The sequence below is a fragment of the Babylonia areolata genome, chromosome 4 (genome assembly GCF_041734735.1).
Source record: "Babylonia areolata isolate BAREFJ2019XMU chromosome 4, ASM4173473v1, whole genome shotgun sequence".
NCBI lineage: Eukaryota > Metazoa > Mollusca > Gastropoda > Neogastropoda > Buccinidae > Babylonia > Babylonia areolata.
The window spans coordinates 29,344,936-29,357,338 of record NC_134879.1 but is presented as its reverse complement, the minus strand read 5'-3'; the positions used below and the strand labels follow the sequence as shown (position 1 = coordinate 29,357,338).

The following is a 12,403-nucleotide window of genomic DNA, read 5'->3' as shown; positions in this document are numbered from 1 at the left end:
TGTATGCGTGTGCGTGCATGAGTACGCGCGTCAAACATTTTTTTATCATCCTCAATTCCTCGGCTGAGTAACGCAACTTCACTGTGTGTGTATGTGTGTGTTTAAGCGCGTGTGTACGTGTGTGTGTGTGTGTGTGTGTGTGTGTGTGTTGTTTGCGTGCGTGAGCGCGCCTATGGGCATTGGCGCGAGCATCAGTATTAAACAGGACTTTGGTCGCGTCAGTGGCAGAACTCCACAGAAAAACAAACAAACAAACAAAAACAAAAACAAAAACAAACAAAGCATTGTTTGTTTCGACAGGAGAAGAACAGAGAAATCTCACGGCCCCACAACAACACGTAAGACCTCCACTGTCCGTCAGCCAACAGTGAGAGAGACAGAGAAAGAGAGACAGAGGGCAGAGCAACGACTGCATGTGCTGAACATCGATCTGCCGTCTCTCTCTCTCTTCTCCCCGCCCACCACCACCACCACCACCACCACCGCAGGCCGCTATTACGCCCTTTCCGCAGCAGCAACAATAGCAGCAGCAGCAGCAGCAGCAGCTTCAGCATCACGGCACAGCACGGCAAACATCCCGCCCCTGTGTGAGCGCTGGGGCGCTACATTGTAATAGGTCGTGATGCAGTGAAGTGCCGCCTTGTGGAGTTCACACCGGCACAGGCAAGAAGGATGTTGCTCACCTCCACCAGCCAGTTACCTCCACCTCTCACCACAGCACCTCCCTCACCCGCCCTACAGCTCGGCCTGCCAGTCTTCAGCTGCTACTGTGTGGTGAAAAAGTGAAAACAACAACAACAACACACACACACACAACAACAACAACAACAACAACAACAACAAACACAAAATAAAACAAAAGAAAACCAAATCAAAAGCTTCACCTCAAGAATGTTTAAACCACGTCAGCAAGTTCGCCAAATAAGTGACTTTACTTAAAGGAGCTGGCTGACGCTCGTGCGCACACGCGCGTACACAGACAGACAGACAGACAGACACACACACACACACACACACACACACACACACACACACACACACACACACAGAGTGAGCCACTACACACACAATCACTAACACACTCGTGCGGTTGTTGCAAGTGTAATACTTATTGTTGCTGATGCTGCTTTGGTGGTGTGGAATTTTGGGCTCTGTTGTTTCTCCTTTGCCTCGGTAACGCACTGCCGCCGCTACTTCTACTACCACTACCTACGTCTTGCTGCTTTTGCCTTGCTGTTACCTCTGTTGGTGATGCTGCCGCTGCTCTTGTCGTAAGTACGCTGCCGCCAGAGGGGCGTCTGTTTCATTGCGCCTGACACTTTCACCTTCGTCTACGTCAGATAAACACTGCCCCGAGTGTTGTCGGAGGTTAGCGGAGGCTTCAGCGATGGTAGTCTGTGGCGTCAGTCTACAGTAGGAGGCTACGTGGAGACATTTCCCCAGTGTGACATCGATAAATTGTTCTGTTGTTTTTTTAATTTTTTTTTTTTTTTTTTTTTTAGATTTCACCAAATTGGCAGTGCTAGTCGCCTCAAAAAGCGTTCGCACCTTCGTGTCTTGTGATTGTTACAAACCACGTGTGTGTGTGTGTGTGTGTGTGTGTGTGTTGAAGTGAGTGGACATATCCATGTCTTGGCTGGGTAACGGACTCAATTCCTGAGCGTAAGTACCGGTCGTTTGACACATTGTGCATTGATGTCTACTTGAAGGGTCAGTATTGCAGAGACCGACCATGCTGGCTCAGCGTCGGTATGTTTACCTGCCAAGATGCGGTGTGCAATGTTCACGGTGAAAGAAGCAAACCACAAACTGTTTCAGAACTGTCATTAGTGTGCAGCCCCCTCAGGACGTGACGAAAGACATTGTCGCCAGGATGAGGTTCTGAATGAAAGGGAGGCACTGAGAAGTATGATTGTTCGATCGTGTGCAAACTCGGATTTTCTCTTGTGTGTTGCGTCTTAGTTTGTGTGTTCCGACGTCGATCAGACTGCCATCAGCCGCAGCTAGCAACAGGAGTTGTGTGACCAGTATCTGGAAGGAGACAGACGTATCGGCCAACACAATGGCTGCCTTCACCAGTGGCACTGTCCTGTCAGGACTGCACGCCCCATGGGGTGTAGCGCTGTCACACGTCGGAAAATTTCTGGTCATCCCGCTTCTCATCTTCCTGGACATCCTTCCTGGCACCGAAGCCGAGGAGAAAAAGACATCTGGTGAGCAGAACTGCACGTCAGACTCTGAAAAATGCAGGAACGGTCTGCTGATCCCCATGTGGACGCCTCAGGGCAACTTGAGTATCGGGGACAAAAGTGCGCGCGCCATTGTGTACATGGTGGCGCTCATCTACATGTTCCTTGGCGTGTCCATCGTGGCGGACCGCTTCATGGCGGCCATTGAGGTCATCACGTCCAAGGAGAAGGATGTGGTCATCAAGAAGCCAGACGGACAGACGACGACGGTCAGTGTCAGGATCTGGAACGAGACAGTGTCCAACCTGACTCTGATGGCTCTGGGGTCCTCTGCCCCGGAGATCCTGCTGGCCATCATTGAGATCGGCCACAACAAGTTCGAGGCTGGGGACCTTGGGCCCAGCACCATTGTGGGAAGCGCTGCTTTTAACTTGTTCATCATCATCGCCATCTGTGTCGTGACCATACCGAGAGGAGAAGTTCGTCGCATCAATCACCTGCGCGTTTTCATCGTCACCGCAACTTGGAGCGTGTTCGCTTATATTTGGCTGTACTTTATTCTGTCTGTCACCTCCGAAGGGGTGGTGGAAGTGTGGGAAGCATTGTTGACCTTTGCCTTTTTCCCAGCAACTGTGATAACTGCTTACATTGTGGACAGGAAGCTCCTGTTCTACAAGCTGCTGGAGACAAGGTACACTGCCTATTGGAAAAGCAGCACGGCAGAACCCGTCGCTGACAATGAGTTCCTTGACGGTAAAGCAAATCCTCTCGCAGAGGAAAACAAACAAGAAGGATCGCAAAGCAAGAAGGAGGACAAACAGGTCACACTTGAGGACCCTAATTTTCAGGAGTTCGAGCAGCACCGGAGCGATTTCATCGGGATCTTGCGCGAGCTGCGCCGCAGGCACCCTAACGCTGACACGCGCACTCTAGAAGAGATGGCAGAGCTGGAAGCCATCAACCGCTGGCCCAAAAGCCGGGCCTACTACCGCATCCAGGCCACCCGCAAACTGACAGGAGCCGGCAAGGTCATCAAGAGGAACAAGATCGAGAGGAGGAACAGTCTACAGGACGTCAAGGTGACGGAGGACGAGGAGAAGACGTCACTTGTGACCCAGGTCTACTTTGACCCTGGCCACTACACCGTGATGGAAAACGTGGGCACTTTCGCCCTCACCGTCAGCCGCCAAGGCGGGAACATGGACACCACTTTGCACGTGGACTACCACACCGTGGACGGCACAGCTAATGCCGGCTCCGACTACGTGGCTGCCGAAGGCACTTTAGTCTTCCAGCCGGGAGAGAAGCACAGACAGTTGAGCATCATCGTCATCGACGACGACGTCTTCGAGGACGACGAGCACTTCTTCGTCCATCTCAGCAACGTCCGAATCACGGAGAGGGACGGCGACAAGTCTGACAATGCGGACGCTCCATGTGCTGAGCTGGCGGTCCCTTTCGTGGCCACCGTGATGATTCTGGACGATGACTACCCGGGGGTCTTCCAGTTTGCTGACCGGGAGCTGTCGGTGACGGAGAACGTCGGGGAGCTGAAGATTAAGGTGGTGAGGTCTTCTGGGGCCAGGGGCAGTGTGGCCGTCCCGTTCCACGCCGTGGACGGCACAGCGAAGGCCGGCATTGACTATGAGATCATCACTGGGGAGCTGTACTTCGAGAACGACGAGACTGAGTGAGTAGTAGTGGTAGCAGTAGAAGGGGCTGTGTGTGTGTGTGTGTGTGTGTGTGTGTGTGTGTGTGTGGTTGTGGTGTTTTTTTTTTCTCAGTTGTGCTTGTCTTTCTTTCTTTCTTTCTTTCTCTGTCTGTCTGGCCGTCTGTCTGACTGGCTGTCTCTCTCTGTGTACGTGTGTGTTCGTCGATCGCACGCGCGTCTGTGTATAAATCTCTTCCAGTCTTTCTGTGTTGTGTGTGTGTGTGTGTGTGTGTGTGTGTGTGTGTGTGTGTGTGTGTGTGTGTGTTTATGGCAGTGTTTTTTTTTTTTTTCTTCCGGTCTTCTTTCTTTCTTTCTGTCTGTGTCTGTCTATCTGTCTTTCTGTGTTCGTAAATGCACGAGTGTATATACGCATAATGAACGCACGCACGCGCGTGTGTGTATATCTTTCAATCTAGGCGCGCGCGCGCGTGTGTGTGTGTGCGCGCGCGCGTGCGTGCATGTGTGTGTGTGTGTGTGTGTGTGTGTGTAGTTTAGATGATTCACATGACTAAGCGCTGCATATAATTTTAAATTTTTTTTTTATTTATAAAGAACGAAAGATAGGGATAACAGATAATAGGTGGAGTTTTTCTTGCCTTATCTTTGCGACAATCCTCATGAAAACATGATCAAATAATGACATACACTCCTGGCGTGCTCGTGCACTCCATGCGTGCGCGCGCGCGCGCGTGTGTGTGTGTGTGTGTGCGCGCGTTTATATATACATATATGTTTATGTGTGTGTGTGTGTGTGTTTGTGTGCGTGTGCGTTTATATATATATATATATAATATATGTATATATATATATATGTATATACATATATATATGTATATATATATATATATATATATATATATATATATATATATATATATATATATATAATAGATAAAACAAAGTTGAAAACCAACACCTATTTTGTTAAACGAAAAAAAACACAAAAAAACCCAAATCTGAATTTTCGCTGCCATCCGGCATATATTATAGATGTGTGTGTGTGTGTGTGTGTGTGTGTGTGTGTGTGTGTGTGTGTGTGTGCGCGCGCGCGCAAGTGCTGGATCAGCAGAAAACATGTTTCCATCTGTTGCTCGGAGAAAAAAAACAACAACAACAAAACAATCCCCACCGGATTCGGATTTATAGATGTGACAGCTCAAGACATTATCTGGCCTATCCTTTGCATACATTATGCAGACTGTCAATCAAAAATGTATTGATGATTTTTTTTTCTTAGTATCTTTTTTTTTTTTTCTTCTTCTTCTGGTGTTCTTGTTTCTTTTTTTGTTTCTCTGAATATATCTTTCTTTCTTTCTTTCTATATGGAGCCTGTCAGTTATATATTGAATGTTCTGGGTGTTTATTCTTTCTCGGTTACTTTAGTTTTTGTTACTTTGGTGTGGTTTTTAAATTTTTATCTTTCTTTCTTTCTTTGCAGTTTGCTTCTTCCTTCCTGTTCTTTCTGGTTTTTGTGTTTTAACTTTTATACATTCATTTTATTATTTTAAATAATTCTTTCGTTCAGATTTCAGGTTTTATTGTATGTATCTTTTGCATCTTTCTTTCTTTCTCTCTCCCTTTCTTCATTTTTTTTTTTACTTCATTCTCTACTGTCTCGCTCTCTCCCTCCTTCCCTTGTCTTTACCGTCCTTCTTTTCTTCATTACTATCTCCCTCCCTCCCTCCTCTTTATCATCCTTCTTTTCTTCATTACTACCTCCCTCCCTCCCTCCTCTTTACCTTCCTTCTTTTCTTCATTACTATCTCCCTCCCTACCTCCTCTTTATCATCCTTCTTTTCTTCATTACTATCTCCCTCCCTCTCCTCTTCATCCTTCTTTCATACTGTCTCCCTCCCTCTCCTCTTTATCATCCTTCTTTTCTTCATTACTGTCTCCCTCCCTCTCCTCTTTACCGTCCTTCTTTTCTTCATTACTATCTCCCTCCCTCTCTCCTCTTTATCATCCTTCTTTTCTTCATTACTATCTCCCTCCCTCTCTCCTCTTTATCATCCTTCTTTTCTTCATTACTGTCTCCCTCCCTCCCTCCTCTTTATCATCCTTCTTTTCTTCATTACTATCTCCCTCCCTCTCTCCTCTTTATCATCCTTCTTTTCTTCATTACTGTCTCCCTCCCTCTCCTCTTTATCATCCTTCTTTTCTTCATTACTATCTCCCTCCCTCTCTCCTCTTTATCATTCTTCTTTTCTTCAATTCTATCTCCCTCCCTCTCTCCTCTTTATCATCCTTCTTTTCTTCATTACTATCTCCCTCCCTCTCCTCTTTATCATCCTTCTTTTCTTCATTACTACCCCCCTCCCTCTCTCCTCTTTATCATCCTTCTTTTCTTCATTACTATCTCCCTCCCTCCCTCCTCTTTATCATCCTTCTTTTCTGCATTACTGTCTCCCTCCCTCCCTCCCTCCCTCCCTTCTCTTTATCATCCTTCTTTTCTTCATTACTATCTCCTTCCCTCTCTCCTCTTTATCATCCTTCTTTTCTGCATTACTGTCTCCCTCCCTCCCTCCCTCCCTTCTCTTTATCATCCTTCTTTTCTTCATTACTATCTCCCTCCCTCCCTCCTCTTTACCTTCCTTCTTTTCTTCATTACTATCTCCCTCCCTCCCTCCTCTTTACCTTCCTTCTTTTCTTCATTACTATCTCCCTCCCTCCCTCCTCTTTACCTTCCTTCTTTTCTTCATTACTATCTCCCTCCCTCCCTCCTTCCCTCCTCTTTACCTTCCTTCTTTTCTTCATTACTACCTCCCTCCATCCCTCCTCTTTAACTTCTTTCTTTTCTTCATTACTGTCTCCCTCCATCCCTCCTTCCCTCCTCTTTACCTTCCTTCTTTTCTTCATTACTACCTCCCTCCATCCCTCCTCTTTAACTTCCTTCTTTTCTTCATTACTGTCTCCCTCCCTCCCTCCTTCCCTCCTCTTTACCTTCCTTCTTTTCTTCATTACTACCTCCCTCCATCCCTCCTCTTTAACTTCCTTCTTTTCTTCATTACTGTCTCCCTCCATCCCTCCTTCCCTCCTCTTTACCATCCTTCTTTTCTTCATTACTATCTCCCTCCCTCCCTCCTCTTTACCTTCCTTCTTTTCTTCATTACTATCTCCCTCCCTTCCTCCCTCCCTCCCTCCTCTTTACCGTCCTTCTTTTCTTCATTACTATCTCGCACCCTCCATCCATCTTACAGTTCTCGCGCGGTCGCGCGTGCGCGCGCGCGCTTGTGTGTGTGTGTGTGTGTGTGTGTGTGTGTGTGTGTGTGCATGCATTCATGTGTGTTTGTGTGTGTGTGTGAATGTGCGAATCTGCGTGTGTGTGTGTTTGTGTGGACGTACTCGCGCGCGCGCGTGTTTGTGTGTGTGTGTGTGTGTGTGTGTGTGTGTGTGTGTGTACGCATGTGCTAGATCAGCGGTATTGTTTCCATCTGTTCCTCACTGTGTCGCACACAATGCTGTGTATACCTACGTCAGGTGGCACCAGGCGCTTTTTCTGTCGTCACTTCGCGTGTTACGTCAGGTTTTCACGTGATTTAGGTACTTCTCATCTCTGAACGTGAACAACAAGAACACCCGATGAAGGATGTGTGTGTGTGTGTGTGTGTGTGTGTGAGAGAGAGAGAGAGAGAGAGAGAGAGAGAGAGTATACAGTAAGCACGCGAACATGCGAAGTTTACTCAGAATAGTTTCACCAGTGTCCAAAATATATTAATGCAGCCTGTGTATTCGACTCTTTTTAAAACACTCTTAACTTTTCTATAGATCCCAGTGAAACTGACCAGTACTGGATCACAGTTCCACTGTACATATTACGATATTATTAGTATTGTTGTTGTTGTTGTTGCTCTTCTTTCTTCTTCTTTTATTATTATTATCAATATTAATCTTTTTATCATAATTATTATCATATCTATACACTAAGCGTCATGGTACACACATGGTACACAGTAGTGTATGTCTGCATCTCACAGCCTCAAGTTCAGAGGAAGTTCAGAGCTTCCTCGCCCGCTTCCACTAACACCAAGTCTGCTGATGATTCCATATGTGACTCGTGCATGTTATGTATTTTCTTTTTTCTTCTTCTTTTTTTCTCTTTTCACTAACCCGCCGAACTGTGGGTATGAACTGTAGGACGTGATATGTAACGTGCAGTAATTGATTGTCTGCCGGTTACCTTTGGAAACTTCCTCGTGTCAATACAAGAAGTTATGGTGAACGTTCTTTCTCCTTTGCTGCTGGAACAACCTTCCTCATCATATCCGTGCATCTGATTCTATCTCTGCTTTTCGCTCATCACTAAAAACTCATCTTTTAACTCACTCAGTACGGCCAGTCCTCTCTTCTCTTCCGCACAGACCCCTCGGATGTCCAGTGGGTGTCTGAATGACCCAACCTTTAGCTTCCGTCGTCAGAATTGTGGTATTCTTTGTCAACATTCACCTCTTCAGTATAAGAGCCTTCCGCTTGCAATATTTTGATGATGGTAACTGGGCTGAAACGCTGTTAACGTCGTCTCTTTGGCCGTTCGTATGGAGAGAGTTAAAAAACCTATCAATAAGCACTCTCAGCTTCCTTGTTCTCCAAAACCACCCATGTCAGCTCACTTTGGATGTATGAAGAGTGGGAAAGGGAGAGAGAGAGTGTGTGTGTGTATGTGTGTTTTGAGGGGGGAGGGGCTGGGGGGGGGGGGGGGGGGGGGGGGGGCTGCCGGGGGTGGGGGTGTGTGAGGGGGGCGAGGGGGGGGGGGTGGGCGTGGGAGGAGGGGTTAGGGGAGAGGGGTTTTGAGAAAGAGTGGTCATGGATGATTTATGTAATTTGTAATATTTTTCTTTCATGTAAAGCGCCCTGAGCTCTTAGAGAGAAAAGGGTGCTATATAAATGTACATTATTATTATTATTATTATTATTATTATATGAAGGGGTCAGCAATGAGTAAGGAAGTTTTGAAAAATGAGTCATATTCAGATATTGTATGGTATTGTATTACTCTTTTTGTCACAACGGATTTCTTTGTGTGAAATTCGGGCTGCTCTCTCTCTCTCTCTCTCTCTCTCTCTCTCTTCCCCCCCCCCCCCCCCATACTACACAGAGAGCACCTCCCCTTTCTCTTCCTTTTTCCTGCAGTTTTATTTGTTCACCTATCGAAGTGGATTTTTCTACAGAATTTTGCCAGGGAAAAACCCTTTTGGTGCTGTGGGTTCTTTTACGTGCGCTAAGTACATGCTGCACCTCGGTTGATCGTCTCATTCGAAATACTTGGGTCCAGGTCTGGGGGGGTTGGGGTGGAGGGGGCTAGGGGTGGTGGTGGTGGAGGAGAAAGTACTGGCGACTGTGGGATTCGAACCAGTGCGCTAGGATTCACTAGCTTCCTAGGCACACGCATTACCACTTGGCCAACACACTTCACATACCCAGAAAGTAACCCCCCATCAGACATTGAACAAAATCTCGGTTTGAAAGTCAACCATTTTAACTAACCAGATATCCTTTCCATATGTAGAAGAAGAAAAAAAGCCTCCTGTTGAAACAATGCTGATATTCATTACAATTATTTTTTTTAGTATACTGTTGTGTGATTCCACTGCCAATAACAGGAAACTCGTTTATTTGGTATACCTACAGACATCTGATTCTAAGATTACATTATTATCTCAATATTCTTGAACCGATTTTTATTAATTGTATGACCCAGAATTAGAAAGAGTGACCAGTTGTTGGGTTTTTGTTGTTGTTGTTGTTGTTGTTGTTGTTTGTTTGTTTGTTTTTATCAACTGGGAATCGATACACCGTGCTTCAGTGGTTAAATTTGAAAAAAAACCCCAACCAACCCCCCCAAAAAAACAACAACAAACAAACAACAAAACAAAAAAACCAACAACCCACCTGAAACCATACATCGTTTCGTCGTAATGTACACCGAGTTTTGCTTGGATAATATCGGGTTCCACTGGTGGCCGGGCAATTTTAAGATTAGGGCAAGAAACTTGAATAGCTGTTTATATCTCTGACCAAGTTGCCGTGTCTGCCGTCCCTCTGTTAAAAAAAAAAAAAAAAAAAAGAAAGAAAGAAAGAAAAGAAACACACACACGCACACACACACACACACACACACACAAACACACACACACACACACACACACACACACACATATATATATATATATATATTCACATTCACATTCAATTATGGCTTTTTGTCCACATTCACATTCCATTAAGACGTTTTGTCCGAAATGAAGAAGATCAAGATTTGTTTTTTTAAAATTTTGTGTGTGTGTGTGTGTGTGTGTGTGTGTGTGTGTGTGTGTGTGTGTGAGTGTGTGTGTGTGAGAGAGAGGTGGGGAGACACAGAGAGAGGGTGAGATAGAGACAGACTGAGACAGAGAGACGGGTGTCGAGGGGGGGGGGGGGTCGAGGGGGGGGGGGGGGGGGTGGCGGGTGAGGGGAGAAGAGAAAGATGGATCCAGGGATTGAGCGATGGAGAATGGATCACAGCTATCTCCTACTAGGCACGGAGTTAATTGGACGGAGGAACACAATTTGGGGGAACGGCCCAGCCCACTTGGTTCATGACCGCTAAGATTGGCACTGCCGCTGCCGGAGTCTCCTGGGGCCATTGTACAGTACAGCGCGCGTACATGTACACGAACGGACAGACAGACAGACGGACATGCAAGACAGAGAGAAGCGTTAACAAAAGTACAGACAAACAGACACACATTGACACACACACACACACACACACACACACACACACATATGCAACGTGCTTTTGCGCGCGCCATATGATATACAGCACACACACACACACACACACACACACACACACACACACACACACACACACACACACACACACACACACTCACGGCTTACTCACGCACGCTGGCACGTTTATAACCCGGAGAAGAATAACACGTACTCAACAACTCAGCATCAAACGAGAGATTCAAGATTAAAAAAAAAGCTTTATTACTCAAGGATAAAGATTTAGGCATCGCCCAGTCTTCCAATCTGTCCTTGTGACAACAATAACAATAACAACATTAACGATAACGACACAACAATAATAATATTGTTAACACTGCTACATCTACTGCTACTACTACAAATAGTAATCACCATCATCATCACTAACATCGTAAAAAGTAATAAAACGAACGCATTCACACATTCATATCCATACACATGCACACACTCTCTCCACCCAACACACACACACACACACACACACACATATACTTATGCACATACAGAGACATGACCGAAGTGAGAAACATATAGCGGACATAAAGAGAACAGAGGAACACAACTTTAACATTGTACTTATACAAAAAGTGATTTATTTGCTGATGCAGATGTTACAGGTAATAACATCCAATTAACAGGCGAACAAGTAAAAACATTAAAACACAAAGGTAGAAATAAAATAAATTCTCTGCATGTAAAGGTATTGACACAAACTTCACAAAAAACATGATTTTCTGTCTTTTTTAGCTGGTAAAAAAAGAGAGAAGTTTTCGTATGCTTGATTTGAAGGAACGTAATGAATCGCACGTCTTAATGAACGAAGGAAAAAAGTTCCAAACAGATGGTCCAAAAAATGCAAAGCTATATTTGTACAAATCGATGCGCACACGAGGCAGAATACAATTATCTGAATCGCAACGCTCTGATGCCCGTTGAACAAGGTCACTGAGGTATGATGGTGACATGTTTTTGTGTACTTTGAACATGAGGACCATTTTATTGTAGTCGAACTGCTTGTATAGTGGTGATATTTCCAACTTTGTTAATTTTTCATCTGTTGATAGGGAGTGGTCTGGTAAAATAAGTTTAGCTGCTCGTCTATGCAGTGAGTTAACTTTTTTTTAGCTGGTTGTGACTGGCAATGCTCCAGACAGTAGATGCATAATTGACATGAGAGAGACAATGTGCCCCGAAGAATAATTTTCTGGTTGGAGCATCGACGTAGTATCTAAGTTTATTGAGTAGGAACAAGTTGCGGGCTAATTGTTTGCATACATGGTTGATATGAGCTTGCCAGTTCAGTTCTTTATCAATAATTACCCCAAGAACGCGGTGCTCACAAACTTGTTCAATTGAGTTCTTATTTACCTCGAGCTTTAAAATGAGAGGTTTACGTTGGTGTTTCTGTGTGGATGTCAGTGCCATACTTTTTGTTTTGTGTGGGTTAAGTTCCATGTGGTTTTGATAACACCAGTCTGAAATGACATTTATTCCTTGTTGTAGAGATGATTCTACAAGATCAATGTCGGTGTCGCTACAATGAAGGGAACTGTCATCAGCGAACAGATCGCAGACGACATTGCTGGGTAATACATGCATCGGCAAGTCGTTAATATAGATGCAAAAGAGTAGGGGTCCAAGAACAGAGCCTTGCGGAACACCACGATCTACATGACCTTCAGAAGAATACGAGCCGTCTAAGTAAACACGCTGTGTTCTGTTTTCCAGGTCAGACCGGAAAAAGGAAACA

The 12,403-nt window shown here is 45.3% G+C and overlaps 1 protein-coding gene across 3 annotated transcripts in view; it reads left to right on the top strand.

Moving 5' to 3' along the window:
• The first annotated feature begins 719 nt into the window (after positions 1–719).
• LOC143281642 (sodium/calcium exchanger 1-like) overlaps positions 720–12,403 on the top strand; it is a 160,453-nt gene continuing 148,769 nt past the window's right edge. For 2 of the 3 annotated variants that reach the window (XM_076586891.1, XM_076586888.1), the window contains exon 1: positions 720–3,879. In XM_076586891.1, coding sequence (XP_076443006.1) covers positions 2,063–3,879 — 1,817 coding nt within the window. In that variant the 5' untranslated portion in view covers positions 720–2,062. The remainder of the gene's footprint in view (positions 3,880–12,403) is intronic. The other variant, XM_076586890.1, reaches the window with a different exon arrangement.